General features: G+C 31.1%; 2 protein-coding genes across 3 annotated transcripts in view; one reads left to right on the top strand and one right to left on the bottom strand.

Annotated features, from left to right (window-relative positions):
- LOC123263996 overlaps positions 1-21047 on the top strand; it is a gene marked incomplete in the record, with an annotated part of 337741 nt that overhangs the window by 19361 nt on the left and 297333 nt on the right.
- On the bottom strand, positions 13483-15469 carry LOC123264021. 2 transcript variants are annotated; one of them, XM_044727072.1, is made up of 4 exons: positions 15032-15469; positions 14642-14962; positions 14106-14572; positions 13483-13922 (listed from the first exon to the last, which is right to left on the bottom strand). In XM_044727072.1, the coding sequence occupies exons 1-4, from the start codon at positions 15114-15116 to the stop codon at positions 13485-13487; spliced, it is 1311 nt and encodes a 436-aa protein (XP_044583007.1). In that variant the 5' UTR covers positions 15117-15469; the 3' UTR covers positions 13483-13484. The 2 variants fall into 2 exon arrangements, with proteins under 2 accessions (XP_044583007.1, XP_044583003.1); XM_044727068.1 differs by having other exon boundaries at positions 13483-14572.

Below are 21047 nucleotides of genomic sequence, written 5' to 3'. Positions count from 1 at the left end.
GTGAGGGGCAAGTTTGGCTTGCCTAACTTAGGCAAACCTAATTTGTGCCTTCTTAAATCCACGTTAGGCAAAACGAAGATTGGCATGCCAAATTTGCATGTAATTTGGGACATCTATGGCAGGCCGAACTTCGGCGAACCTTTGGAATGCCTGACTAGCTGGAAGTAACGATAACCAAAGATTTGCCGAAGTTTGGCTTGCCATAAATGTCCCTAATTACCTTTAAGTTTGGTAAACCGAACTTTCGTAAGCCTTTGGATTTTATAATTTCCTGCAAGTTAGGTATTCCAAACATTCGCCAAACTTCGTCTTACCATAGATGGCCCCAATTACTTTCAAGTTTGGCAAACCGAATTTCTGTAGACCTTTGGATTTTATAATTTCCTGCAAGTTAGGCATTCCAAACATTCGCCAAACTTCGTCTTACCATAGATGGATGGCCCCAATTACTTTTAAGTTTGGCAAACCGAACTTCCGTAGACCTTTGGATTTTATAATTTCCTGCAAGTTAGGCATTCCAAACGTTTGACGAACTTTGGCGTTTCTTGCCAAAGTACTCTAAAACGGAGTGGGAGAAGATATTTGGCTTTAAGTCTTTCCAAGGTTAAGCCTTTTAGTTCTATACATATAAAAGTGTGTATTTATGAAAGTATTTGTGTATTGTACATATAAACATGGTGTCTCATGTACCCGACTAGAAATTTCAGTGAGGCATATGCCGAAGAACCAATTCGGGGCAAGTTTGGCTTGCCTAACTTAGGCTTGCCTAGGTTGTACCTCATAAAAACCAAGGTAGGCAGAACGAAATGTTTGGCTTGCCATATTTGAACGTAACTAGGAAAGTTTCATGGATTCCTTAAGTCTGATATATCATATGGGAACGCCGAACTGGTTTCAAATAATGATAACCTGAGTTTTGCTAGTTTGAGGTCGCTCATCATCGGCGTAGCGTCGCGGTATGGTATAGGGCCCTTGTGCGTCGGGCACCGTGTTCGAGTCTCGCGTTCGACATGTACGATTTTTAATAATTAATAATTACTAATTATAATTACTATTAAGGCGAGTGTGAAGTAAAGTTAAGTGTTATGTGTGATTAGTGTATCTAACTCCTCCATCATCTCCTTCCCCCTTGACTTATCAAATCTACCAATCAAAAAAACCTCTTCACATTAAAAAACGCTCCAAAAAACAAAAAAAAAATTACAGAAAAAATAAAATTAAATAATAAAAATAATATGAAATAAAAGCAACAAAGAATTTGTTTTTTTTTTTTTATTCATGAAATATTTAAAAAATTTAGTCCTAAATTTAATATTTATACTTAAAATAGTAAAAGAAGATAAAAAAATAAGCATTTATTATTATTAATTTTTGCTTGATAATAAAAAAGCTAAAAATCAAGAAAGAATTAAATTTGGATTCTTCGTTGCGAATTTGGTTTCCAAACTGCAACCTAATCAGGAAGCCAAGTTAGGCTGAGCCTCGCAACTGCGTTACGTCCCAAACTTCGGCCTGGTTTGGATGCCTCACTTACTGCAAGTTTGGAATTCGGCATGCCTTACTTGCGCCAAATCACTGCCTCACTGAAATTTCTAGTCAGGTAAAAAAAGAGTATTGTTGGGGATCTTGAGTCTTCTTCTTAGTTCTGTTAGGTTAGGGCAGGTCAAGATATGCTGAACTGAAGCTCTTTCAGTGCATGCTGGACAACTTTTTGGGTCTTCTTTGCTGAGAAGGTAACCATGAGAAAATGTTGTGTGTCCGATTCTTAGTCTCGTTAGTGAGCATTGGTCCTCTCTTGATTGGAATTGGGGTCTTTCGTCCCAAGTATTTACTCGATGTTTATGTAGTTTCGTTTCTTCATTTCGCCAAATTTCATTTTACTTATATGTCATGTGATTTTTGACTAGTTTTTTGAAGTCGTTTGGTGAAGTTCGGAGCTTGAGTGTGAGGTCAGTACCCGAGGATGTAGCTTCTCTAGCTTCCCTGTCAGCAGCTTCGTTGCCTTCAATTCTCTGGTGTGATGGAATCCAGATTATTCTGATGTTTTCTTGTTTGTTTAGGTTTAGTAGGCACGTCTGGCATTCTTGGATGATGTTGTCCGTTGAGTTGGGGTTTTTCATTGCTTCGATTACCGCTTTTGAATCGGAGAATATGGCAGCGTTTTCAATCTTGAGTTCGTCGATTAATTTTAGGCTTTTGAGGATAGCGTATGCTTCACAAGAGAAAATAAAGTAAGACATAGGTAGTTTAAATTTGTAAATCTGATTATTGATAATTATAGCGCAGCCTCTGGAGTTGTTGTAGATGGATCCGTCGGTATAAATCTTGGTAAACTGGTTTAGTTGGTTAATTTTTTCTATGTATAAGTTTCTGAATAAGATTTCAGGAGTGTCTGATTTTCCAAAGGAATTTTCGTGGATCGATAGGTCGAAGCAGTTTGTAGGCATTGTCCAAAAAGGGATTGGGATGTATTGAGGGCTGTAGAGTTTTATCTGTTGAAGGTCAGTGTTGTTAATGTATTCGTTTATGAACGTTCTGATTTCGGAGACTTTTTGATTGTTCCTATTATTTAGGTTAGGTATTTGTCTCGAGTGGAGTTCTGGAATAATTTTTGGAGCAGATGGAGCGAAGTTTAGTGATAATTTGATTCTTCTAAGGTTGAGGGGGACTTCTCCTGCTTCTGTTATCAGACTGATTCTGGGGCTTGTTCTATGAGCTCCTAGAGCTATTCTCAGAGCTGATGTTTAGATTAAATCTAATTTTTTGAGGTGGTGATTTGATGCGAATTGGTATATCGTGTTGCCCCGAGTCGAAATTTTAAAACCCCAGTTCAACCTAGTACAGCCTGATTCCTTTGATGTAGACATATGCCGCTCTAATTTAAGAACCTTTTTCAACCTACTTCGTCTTATATCAGGGTGAGGAATAGTGAGTTGGGGTTTAGTTTAAATTTTAAACACATTTTCACATTTTAAACTCGAAGAGCTCAAAAATATAATTTTTGTGTCGCAGCTTTTGAAGCCCCATAAAGGATCTTTAAGTTTAAATTGATTAAACGAAAAATTTCGAAGTAATTCCGAAAAAACATTTTTTTCGTTTTTCTTTCGACAACGATAACTCACGAACGAATTAACCGATTTTGACCGGGTTGGCGGCGATTGACGTGGTTTTTTAATGTTAAGAGCTGAATAGTTTTTGAAATCGATCGGTGAAGCCGTTTCAAAGTTATTAAAAAAAAAACACATTTGAAAAAAATTTTTTTTGTAGTTTTTTTTTTAAATTTCTCAAGATCTACCGGTTCGAATCGGTCCCAATCATATTCAAAATCTAAGTTTGGTCAAGCCCTTTTGAATGACGCCAATCGCGATACACACATACATACTTACATGCATACTTACATACATACATACAGACAAACGGACACCATCGCGGAAACAATCGGGGAAGCTTCCTAGGACCTCAAAACGTCAACATTCGTTGAAAACTTGATTTTCGAAAAACGGGGTAAAACCAATAACTTCCCAACTTTTGAAAATTTTCAATTTTCTTAGCGGGAAGTTAAAAATTTAGGCAATTTTCGCGATGAAATTTTTTAAGCACTTTGTAAGCAACGTTGTAAAATTAATAATAATAATCACAGTAATATTTACAATGACATGAGAAATAATAATAATATTTTATCACATGAGTTAATTTTAATTTTGTCAGTTGTAGCTTAAATGGAAACAAATATTTCTACTGTATGACTAGTCTTCGAGTAGCAGAGGGGATCCAGTCTTGCTTCGTAATCGTGAGGTCTCGATTTTGAATCCCAGTAAAGCTGAGTTTTTTTCAACGGAAATTTGTGTTTTCTTCGTCGTTTCTTCTGTCTTCATTTCGATATCATTATTCTTGTATAATTATAAATTAACATTACTAATAGTTATCATTACCTTAACAGTCATGCAAATAATAACATGAAGTAACCAACAGTTAAATGATAATTTTTTCTTTTTTTTTACTATGAATATAACCAGTTTAGGCTATTAAGGTTGAACTAGGTTGAAATAGGTTTTAATAAAACCCTGCCTGACACTTTTTCGTCTGAGAAACAAAAAATCGTATACATCGTGCAATCCCAGCTAGGCGCTAAAAGAGTGAAACAGAGTTTTATTAAGAACCTTCTTCAACCTAACTCGTCTGAAAACGGACTTAAGCAGACGTTACCAGAGTGAAACGGAGTTTAGTATCAATGCAGTTCCTTATTTCTTAAAACCTATTTCATTCTGTTTCACCCAGAATTAGACTATCCCAGGTTAAAATGGGTTTTAAGCGAAAAAAAATTTCGACTCGGGGCCGTAGTCAAATTTGGAGCGAATTATTGCTTTGTAAGTATTAATTAATATTAGGGAGTCTGCTCCCCATTTAGTGGGTGCGATAGATTTTAGGAGGTTGAGGCGTTGATGGCATTGTCTTTTTAACTCTATTATGTGATCTCTCCATGTTAGAGCTTTATCGAATAGCATCCCTAAGATTTTCAGGTGATTTACTCGGCGAATCTCTTCATTATTCAGGTAAAGTTTAACTTCTTCGTAGTTTGGGTTTTTTTTTCTGGTGAAAATCATGAACTCTGTTTTGGTTGTTAAGAATTTAAAGCCAGTATTGCTACTCCAGTTGGTGAGGTTGTCTAGCGATTTTTAGGTAGATTTCTATAGAAATCTAACTATTGTAGCCGGTCTCATGTTGTAATTTTAGGAAAATTTTATCATAATATGTTTTATTTCATCAAGTAATGTCGAAAAATGGCATTGGCTCAAAAGTTTATATATGTATTTATGTATATATATATATATTAGGGTGTGCCAGAATGTAACTTCCGTGGAGAACCTTTTAAAATTGGAATTTTGAGTTACACTTTTAACAGCAGCTGTGTTTGGGCATTTCCTGAGATATTTTGGATTGAGAGAATTCATTTGATTATTTATAGGATTTTTAACAGGAGATTTAATTGGGCACTTCCGGCCAAATTTTGAATTTTCACCGGAAATACCCAAACTGAGCTTCTGTTAAAAAATTCTATGAAAATCAAATACATTGTCTAACACCAAAATATCTCAGGAAATGCCCAAACGCAGCCCCTGTTAAAAGCGGAACTCAAAATTCCAATTTTAAAAGGTTCTCCACGGGAGTTACATTTTGGCACACTCTAATATATATATATATATATATATATTGCATATATATATATATATATTTATTTATATATATACTAGCTGATACCTGCCCGCTTCGCTGGGCATGTAATAACATTTTATTGTGTAACCTAGACGAAAAATATAAACAAAATAATTAATTTCAACAATCTTAACGAAATTATATCGCTTTTTATCTATAAAATAATTGTTTTTACAGTTCTGAATTTGTTAAAAAATTACATAAATAAATATGTTATTATTCTTTTGTTTAAGCGCCAACTTTAATAACGTTATTAAGATTGTTGATTCAGATTATTATTTCTTATCTCAGCGCCATTTTTTATAAAAATATGAATATTAGTAATCAAGATTATGAAATTAATCACATATTAATTGAGAATATAAACAGCAATGTTATTATATTAATTTGACTGAAAATTAACATTGATAAGTTAATAAATAAATGTGGAACGCTTCACGTAATAATTACCGTAACTCCTATTCTTTCCCGCTTCATAGCATTATTATTTATATTTGTAAAAATGCTTACCGTAAGATGGACGGTGTGGCTTAATGTATATAGAATAAGCGAAAGGAAATTTAGTATAGACCGGATAGCTCAAATGGTAGAGTAGCCGACATGTCTTCGGAAGGTTCTGGGTTCGAATCCCAGTCCGAGCTATCTAATAATTTTTTCTCGCATATTCTATAAACTCACATTAAGATGATCCTCTCCACATTCCTTTCTCAATCCTTTCCTACCAATATCCTGTTACGTGAATGTGGAACGCTTCACGTAATAATTACCGTAACTCCTATTCTTTCCCGCTTCACAGCATTATTTATATTTATAAAAATGTGGATGGCCTCTGCGCAAGGATGACACGCAAAATCGTGAAGCGTTCCATCTAATAACTTAAATCGACCGTTTTTTATAATTTAACGATATCGTTGTGAAATTTTAGAGAAGATAAATTAGATACAATTTACCGTTTTAATTTTAATCATTAAAATCAATATAATCATTTAACAAAATCAACTTAATAAATTTATGTTTTATTTAGTTGTGTTATGATATAATGGAGTTCATCCTTTATGATCATTACAATACATATTAACTATTTCAGTTATTAATGATTTAGCTAGTCTTTCTTAAAAAAAGTACGATTATAAATTCCTACTATCCCAAAAAACAATCGATAAAATTTGAAATCAAAATGTATTTGCCTAACGTATAGAATATTATTATTTAGTAACTTTCTACTTTTATTCTAATCATTCCACTGAATTCAGTTGACAACCGGATTTGTTATTACAATTTATTTATTTTGACAGTTATTATGGTAACATTAACCATGGTGACGGTGACCATAGTAACGGTAACCATAGCAACGGTTACCATGGCAACGGTTACTATGGCAACGCTAACCATGGTAATGGTTACCATGGCGACGGTAACCATGGTAATGGTAACCATAATAATGTAACCGTAGTAATGGTAACCATAGCAACGGTAACCATAGCAACGGTAACCATAGCAACGGTAACCACAACAACAGTAACCATAGCAACGGTAACCATAGCAATGGTAACCATAGCAATGGTAACCATAGCAACGGACCATTTCTTTTATGAGCGGGGGTCAATAAGTGAAAATCCATTTCCGATAGGAATTCCGTAATATCGCTTCTTATCTCTCATCTACGGTGAAAAAGGAGTACCTATGCCAAATTTTAAATGAATTGGTCCAATAGTTTCGGAGATCTGGTGATAAATCAGTGGTATTTCGCTTATATGTATATAGATATATATATATTAGGGTGTGCCAAAAAAATCGGATATTTTTTTTTTCACTTTCCGTTCAAAATACCGTAGAAGATGTCGAAACAAAAGGCCTGTCCAAAGGAGAGTTCTTAATTTTAATTTTAAGAGGTCCTCCATCGATTCTGAAGTTTTTCCCCTTTAAATAACACGGGAAAAATTTTTTTTTTTCATTTTTACTGCCGCAACGTCTGAAGATTTCATTCTTTCATAAAATAAACTATTAGACCTTATTTGGGATTAAATTTTGAACAAAAAATTTCATTGGTTCATATTGCTACCATCGAAGCCTTACTTTTTATAAAGCTTTACACTATCAATTTTCCCCAAATTTTGTGTTTTTCGTAATTTTTAGCCAAACTATCCAAGATAGAACAAAAAGTCAAATGACAATTTTGTAGTCCATTTGACGCACTACAAAAAACATCTAGATAAATTTTTTGTATCATCAATATTTTCAGTGACAGACCAACAAAATCCTATTTTTCTCATTTTTAGCTTTGTTCAAGTGAACCATCGATAAAAATACAAAAAATTTGGTTCTTATTTTTTAGTACATCAAATTTTCAACTATATTTTCTAAATTATTGACGATAAATGACAAATTTCAATTAAAAATTTTAAGTATATTCAATTCTCTGAAAAGTTAGCCTAGATTAATTTTTTACATTATAACTTGCTTAATAAGTCAACAAATATTATTATTATTTATTTCGTTTTTGGTTTATTGAGGTTATTTAACCAATCCTCAAGACAACCCTGATTAAGTAAACATATTGAAAATGATTTGACACATTCCACTCCCACAAGATATATTATTAAAAATAAGAAAATTGAATGATTAACAAGTATTTAATATAATAAAAAAATCTAATCCTTTCTGATGCTTTTTATTTCTTTTTTCGCATAAGAGAGTATTACCGAAAAATTATGTTTTTTTGAAATACCTCAACATTTTCATGATAGTATTTTTATTTTTATTGTGCGTTTCTATTGTATTTTAAGTTATTATTTTTTTTCGTATCTATTTATTTATTTATTACCATTGCTGCAAAAAAACATAATTGTTCAACAAATTACTTTAGTCACATAGTAATCCAGGATAAAACCTTCCATATCTAACCTTTCACAATTTTACATTGTAAAACTTATTACATTTTGCACGCCTTATAGCGCGAAGCGCGTGAGGTTGTGCTTTATACTCGACTCGTCAAGGTCAAGCAATTTTGTGAACTTTAAATGTCTCTATCACAACCATATTACACTTATACAATAATATAAATAGATGTACACCGAGAAAACACTTAAATTAAACCATCTTTTACTTTCTAAAATCATTTCATGTATCCATTTTGAAAAAAAAAAACGTTTTGAAAATAATTTTACGTGGACGTCCGGATGTCACCCCATTTTGGATGTACCAACGATTACTCCCGAACAAGTTGATATTTCTAGACCGGACCTTTTTTATTAGTTTAAGAATGCGATGAATTGGGTCCGTATTTCATATCAGTAGCCTAGTTTACGTATTTTTTTTTTTAATTGAATTTTTATTAAAATTCACTACGATACAACCGTACAAAGACAAATGAATTTTTCTTATTTGTCACGTGAAAACTATGGCGCGACTTGATCAAGCTAGATATTTTTAGACTGCGTGCGCATATGACAAGAAAAAAGGGCGCTGATATTAAAAAGAAAAAGAAAATACTCTGTAAGAAATTACTTAATTATAATTTTTTTTTTTTTTAATCAATTACACAATTTATTTTTTCTTAAAAAATAAATGAGCATTATGAGGCGTGCACTTTTGGATTTTCCAAACTTTTTACTAATCTTTACGACATATTAAATTATAAAAAAATTTTTTATATTCCATATTTATGTGTTCATATTAATATTAACTTTTGTATGGAACTTTTCACTTTCTGGTTTACATATATATATATATATTCATTGTAAATTTTAATGTGCAATCACTATGACATTCCAGTGCTTTTTTTCCAAAAATGAATAATGACTGAAACGAAGAAAAAAATTTGAAATGATCATTGAAAGTTTTAGTTAAAGTAATTGCGCGTCTCATAAGTGAAGTTGAAATTTGGCTAGCTTAAAGCGTGACGAATTTGGCCGTTAATTTAAATTTCCTCCGTGACATCAATTTTTCATAGAAACTTATTTGTAGATGTTTGTAACGAATTCTCTTAGAATAAATAGCCAAATTCCTTTTTCACATCTCAAGTGCTTAGAAAATGCATTCATTTCAATCTGTTACCTTCCCGCGATCCGGTAATAAGAACAATTCATGGGTTATGTGATCAGCAAAAATAAAATGTATGTAAAATTCTTAGTCCGTTGAGTGAATAGCTACATGTAAAGTTAAATTTTGGAAACCTTACAATGACTTTTTTTGCCGCTACCAAAGAGACGATTGTTGTGAGAAAATATAATTATTAAAAAAGGAAAATATTTAAATCCGTTGGCCTTGGAGGCCATTCCCGTAAGTTCCTGTTTCTCTTGAGATTCTATCAAATTCTATATCTGTAGGAACTGTATTTGAAAAGTATAAATTTTTTGACAATTATCACTCCCACACTCCTATATGGGAGAGGAATTTCATAAGATCCTATTCGAGAAAATTTCTACATTATAAACAAAAGGTTTCAACAAAACTTCAAGTCCATAGAAACTTTTGTTTGGAAATGAGAGATTTTCATTGTTAACACCCCCGCAATCCCTTCTAGGGTTAGAATTCGAGAAAATCCATTCTTAGCTGAACTTGACATCATACACGAAGATTCTCACCAAATTTAGAGTCTGTAGAAGTTACAGTTTGGAAATTAAAATTTTAGATTTTAGCACCCATCCCCAAAATTCCTATCGGAAATAGTCTTTATTGAAGTTCATTGTGAGATGATCTCTACATAAGAAATAGAAGATTTTTACCAAATTTAGAGTTTTTAGAAGCTATATTTTGGAAATTAAGATTTTTTATTGTTAACACCCACCCCCGCGATCCTTATTGGAGGTAATTCGTTGTAAAGTCCGTTCTTAAATAATTTCTATATTATATGTAGAAGACTCTTACTAAATTTGGGGTCTGTAGGAGCTATAGCTTGGAAAATAAAAATTTTATTTGTTAACAACTACCCCCATAAACCCCTGTGAGGTGAACCATCGTGAAATTCGTTCGTATATTATTTCTACATCTCTTACAGAAAATTCTTACCCAATTTGGAATATATGGGAGTTGTAGTTTACAAACGGGAATTTTTTATTGTTAACGCCCCCGCAATTCTCTTTGAGGTAGAATATCGTAGAATTCGTTCTTAAATTATTTTTCCATCACTTACAGAAAGTTCCTCCAAAATTTAGAGTCTGTAAGAGCTACAACTTTAAAATTCAAAATTTTCATTGTTTATACCCATCCCCGCAACCCCTGTGGGTTGAGATATCGTAAAATTCGTTTATAGATTATTTCTATATCTCTTACAGAAGATTCCTACCAAATTTTGAGTCGATAGAAACTATAGTTTAAGAACGGGAATTTTTCATTGTTAACGCCGTCGCAAACCCTTTTGGGGGAGGAATTTAATAAAATCCATTCTTAGCTGAACTTGACAGGAAAATTATACCGGAAGATTTCTACCAAATTTAGAGTCTATAAAAGTTACAGTTTGGAAATTGAAATTGAAAATTCTACCACTCACCCCCGCAATCGCTATTGAAGGTAGAATTTATTGAAATCCTCATTTAGATCACTTCTACATCACACATAGAAGACTCTCACCGAATTTGGAGTCTGTAGGAGCTATAGCTCGGAAATTTAAAATTGTAATTGTTAACACCCACCCCCGAAATCCATATTTGGAGTAAGTTATCATTAAATACGCTCTTAGATCATTTCTACCTCAAATATAGCAGATTCTTACCAAATTTAGAGCCTATGGGAGCTTTAGCTTAGAAATTTAAAATTTTCATTGCTAGCACCCACCCCCGCAATCCATATTTGGAGAAGGTTGTTATAAAATCCACTATTAGATCATTTCTGGATCACATATAAATGATTCTTACCAAATTTGAAACCTATAGGAGCTATAGTTTAGAAATTTTTTATTTTCATTGTTAACCCCTACCCCGCAATCTTTATTGGGGATGAGTTATCATAAAATCCGCTCATAGATAATTTCTACATCACATATAGGAGATTCCTACTAAATTTGGAGTAAATAGGAGCTATAGTTTAAAAATGGGAATTTTCCATTGTCATCGCCCCCGCAACCCCCCTTGTGGGTGGAATTTCGAAAAATCCGTTCTTAGCTGACCTCTACTCGGCGAAAGGAATATTCGTACAAAATTTCAAATCTCTATGCCTTATAGTTCCAGAGATATCGTGATGAGTGACTATCTATATCTATAGAAAGTCTCCTATATATATATAGATATATATATAATCGCGTTCATTAATTCGAGTCAGTTTCTATGTTTAGGGATTTATGGAAATCCCTAAATTTGGAGGTTTCTAAAATCTTAAATTGGAAAATTTTAAAATTAGCTTTTAGTAAAATAAGTTAAACGTAAAAAATGATAATATTAAAAAAATAAAAATTTAAATTATGTCAAAAGTAAATTAAGCTTGTAGAAAAACATGCAAGTAGAAAAAACAGCCAACTTAAAAAATGGAAATCTCTAAATAAATATATTCTTAAAATCAGAAATTAAAAAAAAAAGAATTCATAAAAATTTAAAAGTCTTTAGATTACCGAATAAAAAAAAAAGAATAATTATAAATTGAATGAATTAAAAAATAAATAAACGAAAAATTTGAACATCTAAAATAAGGAAATCTTAAAAAAGAGGTTATTTAAAAATACGATCTTTAAAAGTGGAAGTACTAAATATGGAAACTTTAAAACTTTACCTCTTGAACTTAGCCAATACTAAATTCTGTAATCGTTAAAATTGGCCGTTTCTAAAATCGCTAGTTCGTGAAATCAGCCGATTCTAAACTCGGTAATTATTAAAATTGACCGTTTCTAAAATCGGTAAATCGTAAAATCAGCCGATTCTAAACTCGGCGATTCATAATAATAGTTAATTTTAAGCCTAGATTTTACGTATTTGAGGCTATTAAAATTAAAAAATTTAGTTATTGACGAAATAATTAAAAAATAAATCTGTTATTCGTGGTGATTCATAAATCCTTTAATAAAAATAATATATTTATCATGTTGATATTTTTTTTATTTTAAGAATATAAAAATTTAATTTTTTAGAGGTGACCTAACGGCCAACTCTCGACATTTATAATTTTTACGAGCTTGAAAACAAAAATAGACCACAGGACAATTTTCTAGCTTTTCAAGCTCGTAAATATAAATGATAATGTCTAAAAATACTATTCTTAAAATAAAAATATCAGCATAATATATTTTTATTAAAGAACACTGAATCACCACGAACTGGGTGGCCTCGTCAGCAACAGACCAACAACCTCAATGCTCAAAATCAACTGTGCCAGTTTACGTCGGCTGTTGTTACCGGTCAGTTTAAATTTAAACTGTTCTGAACAATTCGACAGATGAACTGATATTAAGTTCCTGAGGCAAGATTTAAAAATTTGACTGACTTTGTGCAGGCCACCAGATGTTTCTCTTCGATATTTCGCTAAGACATTCAGACATTTTACGTTCATTGCAATTCATTTAAGTTGACGTTTCTTTGTTCTGATAAAGCGATATTAAACTGACACTGTTTCATTTGACGCTGACACACAGCAATTAAATGTTCCACTTTTAAACGCACTTCAGAAACAATTTTCAAAACTAACTCGAACGATTATATGGTATTCCATGCCAAATCGACCACTTTTGAACTCGACCCCTTTAAATTTTGCTGAAACATTTCCATTCTTTTCTACCCTTTGAAAAACACTTTTGAGAATTTTTTCAAATTTTTTTGGCCAACCCAAAAAAAGTTATGAATTTTTCAAAAAAACGGCTTTTTTATTTTCAAATAGCCATAACTTTTTTAGGCATCGACTTTTGGGTACCTTTTTTTTTTTAAAAATTTTTGTTTTTAAATGAACTTTTTGAAAAAATATATCAGAAAATTAAATATCATCAATTCTTCAAAATAATCGGCTTTTTTTGACCAAAACCGTTATTTTTTGGAAGTTAGACAGTTTTTTTTTTTTTTTTCTCAAAAAAAACTTCAATTAATATGACAACTTTTCCCGTCCATCTCGGAGTGGCTCGGATTTTTTTTTAATTTTTTTTATTCAATTGAAAAAAAATTGTCAAATTTTGAAAAATGGAAAAAAATTTTTTTTTTCTAAGTTATTTCTATAATAAAATAAATGTAATTTAAATGTTTTGTGGTATAATATCCTTAATTTATAAGCTTATAAAACGATAGTAAATACTAAGCTTATTAATTAATATTGTTAATTTTTAATAATTTTACAAAAACAATATAATAATTTAATCATTAATGTTCTCTCTGGCGTTTCAATATTTTACAAATTCTATGTTCATTAGAGTTTGAGAATTTTTTTACATACAAACAACCATTTTTGTCGGGGATTACACAATGTAGTTGTTGAGTTCCTAAAATTGGTTTCGTTTTTGTAAATCTGTCATTCAAGTCGTTCAATGCTGTATTATAGTCTTCTTCTGGAGAAAACTTGACTATGATATTTGGCAAGTTATCCGGATCAGAAGTCCATTCGTAAAGTCCTATAGGTGTTGTTATTTGTTTATCTACCGCAAGCTGGAGACTTGCTCTTGCTGCAAGTCGTTTGAGGATATCACCAATTCCATCACACGGACCTTTGCCATGGGCAGTTGCAAAAAAATGCCATTCAGCAGGAATATCAAAATCATCTTCATGGTAGTACAAATTAACAAAATTTTTAAAGTTTTTAAACTGTTGAGGAGCCCCATCAGAAAAGTAATAAATCTTGTTACAGCGTTCAGGAAGACTTTTCACATAATCAGTTATTATTTTGATGAAAACATGAACAGCAACAGCATCGTGATTATTACAGTCTGAAATAATCACTAAACTTCTGTGTTCAAGTTTGTCATTTACTTTATAATAAATAACTACCGGAAAAACTGTCGCCTGATCATTATTCCAGTGAAAACCAGATGCTGCATTTTGTACTACGAACGCATAATTCTCTGCAAAATCACAAATAATGACATATTCATTTGGTTTTAGTGTTTCCTTTAATGTTTTTAAAAACTTAGCTTGTTCTTTTGCAATGAATGAGTGAGGTAGAAGAACTTTCAATTCACTACAAAGGTTTTCAATAAATTCTTCTGTAGGCTGTATAAAAGTTTCTAAACTGCACCTTGGTTTTGATACCCAACGCTTGTACGTGACATTCTCGATTTCCTGATTCTCAAAACATGTCAGTAAAATGTTACTCAACTCATCTACCCCTGGACACTTGTTACATCCACCCAAATAACATTTTTCTGTTGGAGTCTCACATATTATCATGTCCAAGCAATCATTATAGTGTTTCAACGACTTTTCTGTATTCCTCGTTAAAGAATGAACATTTGCACCTGAAATAAAAGTGATTGAGTAAACTGAAAATCTAGGCACGTATGATTATTAATAAATTGGATAATTACCAAGCATCATCAACTTAAAGTTTTGATGGATAGTACATACACATATAGTATGCGTTCCACTTGCTCCTGCTAACACATAATGTTTCGGCCGTAACGAAGCAAATTTCGAAAATCCAACTTTCTCTGCAGGGTTTATTTCACGGAAACATTGGTAAAGTTCTTTTAAATTAGACAGAACAAGCCGTTTTTGGACGTGTACCCGATTACCATCATCATTTCGAACTGAAACAAAGTCTTTCATGCCGGGCATCAAAGCACTATACTCATCATCGTTGTAAAAATTCGCAATTTTCAATAATATTTGATCAGTAATTGTCGTCCCTATAAAAAAAATGTTAAGTGAATCAATCTTCAGATGTATTAGAGCCATTGATTTTACGCTATACCTACCTAATTTTGTTTCAGGTGTTGAAAGTATACCTTTTTCTTCAACCAACTTTTTTGCTACTCTTGATAAATGTCTTGATGTATTCATAGTTTTACAAATACGTCTTTCACCCCATTTTTCAGGTAACAAGGTTAAGATTTGTATCTTTCAAGACTTTTCTGTTTCTTTATCATTGAATTTATCGTGCAGCTTTTCAATTAATGAACGAAAATTTTCACCATCGTCATCAATTGATCCTTCGTCAGCAGTTGAGTTCAAAATTTTTTTCAAGCTGTCAGACGTCTGATTTATTTTATTACTCAAAAATTGATAATCATTCAATTTTTTTGAAGGAATTGGCGATTGATTTAATAGTCGCAATGCATCGTTTATACTGGGTAATTGAGTTGCAGCACTAACTTGGGATGCCGAGCTTGATTGTGAATCTTTGGGTTCACTATTAAACGCAAAGGACCCTTAAAAAAAACAATGAATCGTATAGCTGCTAAAAATGCATTCAAGTAATGTATAAATAATTTAAAAAAAACTTACGGAATGATGAGGACAACGGGAGATCTGTGGCAGTTGTGTTACTATCACTGTCAGCACCATCACTGTTCTCATTGTTATCACTAGAATCATCTTCATGATCACTTGCATCAACGGTAGTATCATTACTAGTATTTGTTTGTTCCTTTACCAATTTTAAAGCTTTGTTTCGACACGAACTGCATAATAAATAATTATCACTTAATCCCAACGTGACTTTCATGATGTCAGTCGCTGGACGTAAACTTTTTTTTTTAAAATGTGATTCTAAATCAAATGGATTACAACAACGATCGAAAAATATTTTTGATGCCATTATGTCTCGATGAAATTATTCCAATCACTGTAGATGAGTAGAAGTAAGATAATTATCTTTTCAAACAAGGTCAAATCAACTATAACAATAATTCTCTTATTTAAAAAATGGAATGACAAAAATCTCTCACTACATCACACAAAAGGTTAACAGGTTATGTTTGGATATGAGCGTGACAGCCTTACTTATGAATCTAAACATACTAGCGTATAGTTTTTTACTATACTGACTATAGATAAGTCCATAATTGTCATACCCTAGATTATCGATATTACTGATATGTTCAAATTTGAATCTTAGTATTTACTATCGTTTTATAAGCTTATAAATTAAGGATATTATACCACAAAACATTTAAATTACATTTATTTTATTATAGAAATAACTTAGAAAAAAAAAATTTTTTTCCATTTTTCAAAATTTGACAATTTTTTTTCAATTGAATAAAAAAAATTAAAAAAAAATCCGAGCCACTCCGAGATGGACGGGAAAAGTTGTCATATTAATTGAAGTTTTTTTTGAGAAAAAAAAAAAAAAAACAAAAAACTGTCGAACTTCCAAAAAATAACGGTTTTGGTCAAAAAAAGCCGATTATTTTGAAGAATTGATGATATTTAATTTTCTGATATATTTTTTCAAAAAGTTCATTCAAAAACAAAAATTTTTTTAAAAAAAAAAGGTACCCAAAAGTAGATGCCTAAAAAAGTTATGGCTATTTGAAAATAAAAAAGCCGTTTTTTTGAAAAATTCATAACTTTTTTTGGGTTGGCCAAAAAAATTTGAAAAAATTCTCAAAAGTGTTTTTCAAAGGGTAGAAAAGAATGGAAATGTTTCAGCAAAATTTAAAGGGGTCGAGTTCAAAAGTGGTCGATTTGGCATGGAATACCCCATATATATATATATATATATATATATATATATATATATATATGTAAACCTCATAACTTTTGAACGGCTCGGCCGATCGGATCGAAATAGGTGGCGATCCAAAGAGTATCATTGCCATTAAATTTCATGAAAGTTTGAATCGATTCGGTTCCCTAAATTTTGAGAAATCTCAAAAATAAAATTTTCAAAAAATCGTTTTTTTGGAATAATTTCTAAACGGCTACACCGATCAATTCCAAAAACTAATCAGCTCTCAAGTTAAAAAAACCACGTTTATTGCCACCATTCCCGTCAAAATCGGTTGATTTGTTCGAGAGTTTCCGAAACGAAAAATTTCGAAAAAAGTGTTTTTTTCATATAACTTCGACATTTCCTTTTGGATCGTTTTTGATGAAATAAAATAATTATTAGAGCCAAAAAAAAATCACGTCGATTGCCACCAAGAACGTGAAGATCAGTCCATTGGTTCGTGAGTTATCGTTGTCGAAAAAATTCGGAAAAAGTGAATTTTTCAAATTTATCTAAGATTTTCGGTTTGATCAGTTTGTGTTCACAAGTATATCAGGGTCATTCCATGTCAAATCGACCAATAGTTGTAATCGACCCCTTCCGATTTGGATAAAATTTGGTCACAAGTTTGTTTTTATCATAAAACAAAGTTGTGCCAAAGGAAAAAATTTTAAAATTTTTTTTGAAAAGTTATGCAAAATTCAAAATTTCGCAATTTTTTCATTTTTTCAATTTTGTTTTTGTAATATCTCGAAACTTATTATAGTTACAAACATGGGCCTAAGTTCATTTTAAAGGGGATACTTAGGACTATAAATAAACATTTTTTTCGGGTAAAATTTTCGAAAAATCGAAAAGCGGGAAAATTTTGAAATTTTGAAAATCGTAAAAATCAAAGCCCACTATGAAATTTTTGGCTCATTTTTTTTTACAGAGTACCTCTTACTGATCTTAAAATATCCTGAATTTTTCAAGAGGGTGTTTTTTTTTTCTTAGAAGATATAAATTTTTAAATTTTGGAAAATAATTTTTTTTTTTTTTTTTAAACTTCAGATGATGTTAAGTTAAATAATTATTTAATTTACTCATAACGTTTTTTCTACTTTATAATTACCATGTAAGATTTCACTGGCGGCCTCTCTTTTCCATGAAAAGATACTTCTAAAGATCAGCGAATTTATTGTTTACTACAGTAAAAAGTGACAACAATTTCTAAGTACTGCTGTGAATAGTATTGTTTGCCTTACAACGTTTAAAATTTTGTGTCTTGTTACAAAGTCAATCATGGAAAAAGATAAGTGTTCAATTGGTTTATTTCGAAATGAAAAATGCTCTGAAGGAAAATTAATTGATTGTCATGATTTTTCCGATGCAGATCGAATTTCTTCGAGTGCGAGAAGTGGAACAGTTGTTAATCCACAGATTCGGTAGAATCTGGCGCCAAGTTCCGTTCAAATCTGCTGTAAACGGAGCGCCAGACTACCGACTATGTTTACTGTAAGCAGAACGGTATTTTGAGGTTGCAAAATTTTATTTAATTCTACGGTACTTTTTTTTCCTAAATTGTATATTATAACAGTAATTCATCCTTTATTTGACTGTTATTAATTAATTATATTCACTTATAACAATTAATCTACTTGAAATTTAATCAGCACAAACTATAGCAACGCAAAAATTTCGATCCTGACTTTTTTTCGATGGGCAAAGTGATCTGCCACAGACTAAATAATTCGAGAATGCATAGTAATCCTTCATTAGATGGGAAATTACAGTTAAAAAAAGATATTTCACAGCTTGCATCAACACCCGCCAAGGTGCGCTGGAATTATTTTTACATAAACTGTAGTTTCAAGGGGATAGTTTGCTATAAAAAATGCAACCAACGCGAGATTTAAGTTGGTACCAATTGTAAATTTTTATTATAATTACAAAAAATACTAAAATCCGAACAAAAACAGTTTCACTGTAAAAAATCGCGCCAAGTCCACGTTCATAAGACTATTAAGAAAAAAAATTTGTTTTTTTCTTTACAAAAATATATAAAATAAAAAAATTAAAAAATCCAAGTAATCGATATGATTGTTTATGATTTTCGGAAATTAAAAAAAATTGTGTTATAAATTTAAAAATTAAGAAAAAAATTTTGGAACGTACTTGGTGTGCGTCATTGTGTATTTAAATTTTTTTAAAGTCCTAGTAAATAGATTTTACGAATTTCATTAAAAGTAAAATATTTTGCAACCACGCACACTAAATACGTTCCAAATTATTTTTTTTAATTAATTCATTAAATCATAAACAATCATATCGGTTACTTGGATTTTTTAATTTTTTTATTTTATATATTTTTGTAAAGAAAAAAACAAATTTTTTTTCCTTAATAGTCTTATGAACGTGGACTTGGCGCGATTTTTTTACAATGAAACTGTTTTTGTTCGGTTCTATTTGCAGTAACCACAACAAACAATTCCATGTCGATTACATTCATAATCAGAAATTTTGTGCTGATCCGTATAAAATTCATGTTGTTAAAATACTTAAATTATTAAAAGTAGTTAGTTTTGAATTCTATAATCGATCTAAAAGCATTGTGCCTTTTATTTCACCGGGAAGTAAATTGTGTATTTCATGTACAAAAAAAATTCATGATGAACTAAAAAACCATCAAGAAATCGAATTTGAAGCCCAACAATCTATGAGCATGGTAGAAAATGATCCAGTGGAGAATATTTCTCGAAATTCAGATGACAATACATCTGACCAAGAATAAACTCCGCTAATGACACAAGAAACAATGTCTTCTAATTTATCTCAGAAATTGCAGTTATCCAATTTTTAAAGTTCTCCATCTGGAATTTGTCTTTCAAATAGTGAAACTTTTACTCCAAAAGAAATTCATCTAGATCGTCTTAATGCTATTTCAAATTTGTTCAGCTTATCTCCAATAAACAGAAAGGATTTAGATCGATCAAGAACTTACGCCTAACTTAAATATTGTGAGATAAAATCTAAGTTACACTCATGCTTCAAACATGTTATGGATGATACATTGTACACGATTGACTATAAAACTTCAGTCATTGACGATAATTCAGAAATGATTGGAAAAGAAATAATACTTGAATTGAAAAAAAAAATTTGATAGTACAAGCAAATCGAAAGAAAAAATGCAAATATTATCTGTACTACCATCAAGTTGGTCAACAGAAAAAGTTGTAAGTATTTTTGGTGCATCAACGTACATGATAGAAAAGGTAAAAGAAAAAGTACAACAAGATGGTATTTCATTTATTCCTGATAAAAACAAAGGCCACTCTTTACTGAAAGCTGCTGAAGATAGAGTTCAAGAGTTTTTTAAAAGTCAAAATGTCAGTCGAGAATTACCCGGCCAAAAAGAATACAAATCTGTTATTGATAATGGTCAACGAGTACAAAAGCAAAAACGGTTAGTATTGGGTAACTTAACTGAAATTTACCAATCGTTTCAACAAAAATACCTATTTGATAAAGTAGGTTTTTCAAAATTTGCGAGTCTAAGACCACCTGAATGTGTTCTTGCTGGTGCATGTGGTACTCGTGTAGTATGCGTTTGCCTTATTCACGAAAATTTTAAACTTTTATTTGATAGGGCAAAACTTGGAAAATTGAAACTCGAAAATGAAAGCCAACTGTTATCTTCAAATCGGGATGGGATAAAAATGTTTATCTGTCAACAACCAACGAATGACTGCTACTTTGGAAAATGTAATAAATATCCTGGCTCAACAAAATTGAGGAATAAATAAGACATTAACAACGAAAAAAGAAGTAAAAAAGAGAAGATTAACATAGAATAGTATTTATAAAATTTGAATTTGAAATTATACCTACAAACAATAAAAAAGCAATTTCAATTTTGTAATTATTTTTTCATTATCATATCGTGAATTTTATTTTTTTATTATTAAGAATAACAAAATTAAGTAATTATTTAACTTAACATCATCTGAAGTTTAAAAAAAAAAAAAACAAATTATTTTCCAAAATTAAAAAATTTATATCTTCTAAGAAAAAAAAACACTCTCTTGAAAATTTGAGGATATTTTAAGATTAGTAAGAGGTATACTGTAAAAAAAAATGAGCCAAAAATTTCATAGCGGGCTTTGATTTTTACGATTTTCAAAATTTCAAAATTTTCCCACTTTTTGATTTTTCAAAAATTTGACCCAAAAAAAATGTTTATTTATAGCCCTAAGTATCCCCTTTAAAATGAACTTAGGCCCATGTTTGTAACT

This window comes from Cotesia glomerata, linkage group LG1 (assembly GCF_020080835.1).
Source record: "Cotesia glomerata isolate CgM1 linkage group LG1, MPM_Cglom_v2.3, whole genome shotgun sequence".
NCBI lineage: Eukaryota > Metazoa > Arthropoda > Insecta > Hymenoptera > Braconidae > Cotesia > Cotesia glomerata.
This window is presented reverse-complemented; position numbering and strand designations above follow the sequence as displayed.

Excerpts from the sequence above, each read along its gene's own strand:
- LOC123264021 (XM_044727068.1), bottom strand. The coding sequence starts at position 15,116 with ATGAATACATCAAGACATTTATCAAGAGTAGCAAAAAAGTTGGTTGAA. Across the intron at positions 14,963-15,031 it reads AACACCTGAAACAAAATTAG|GGACGACAATTACTGATCAA; the intron begins GTAGGTATAGCG and ends TTTTTTTTATAG. Across the intron at positions 14,573-14,641 it reads CTTTAAGTTGATGATGCTTG|GTGCAAATGTTCATTCTTTA; the intron begins GTAATTATCCAA and ends CTTTTATTTCAG.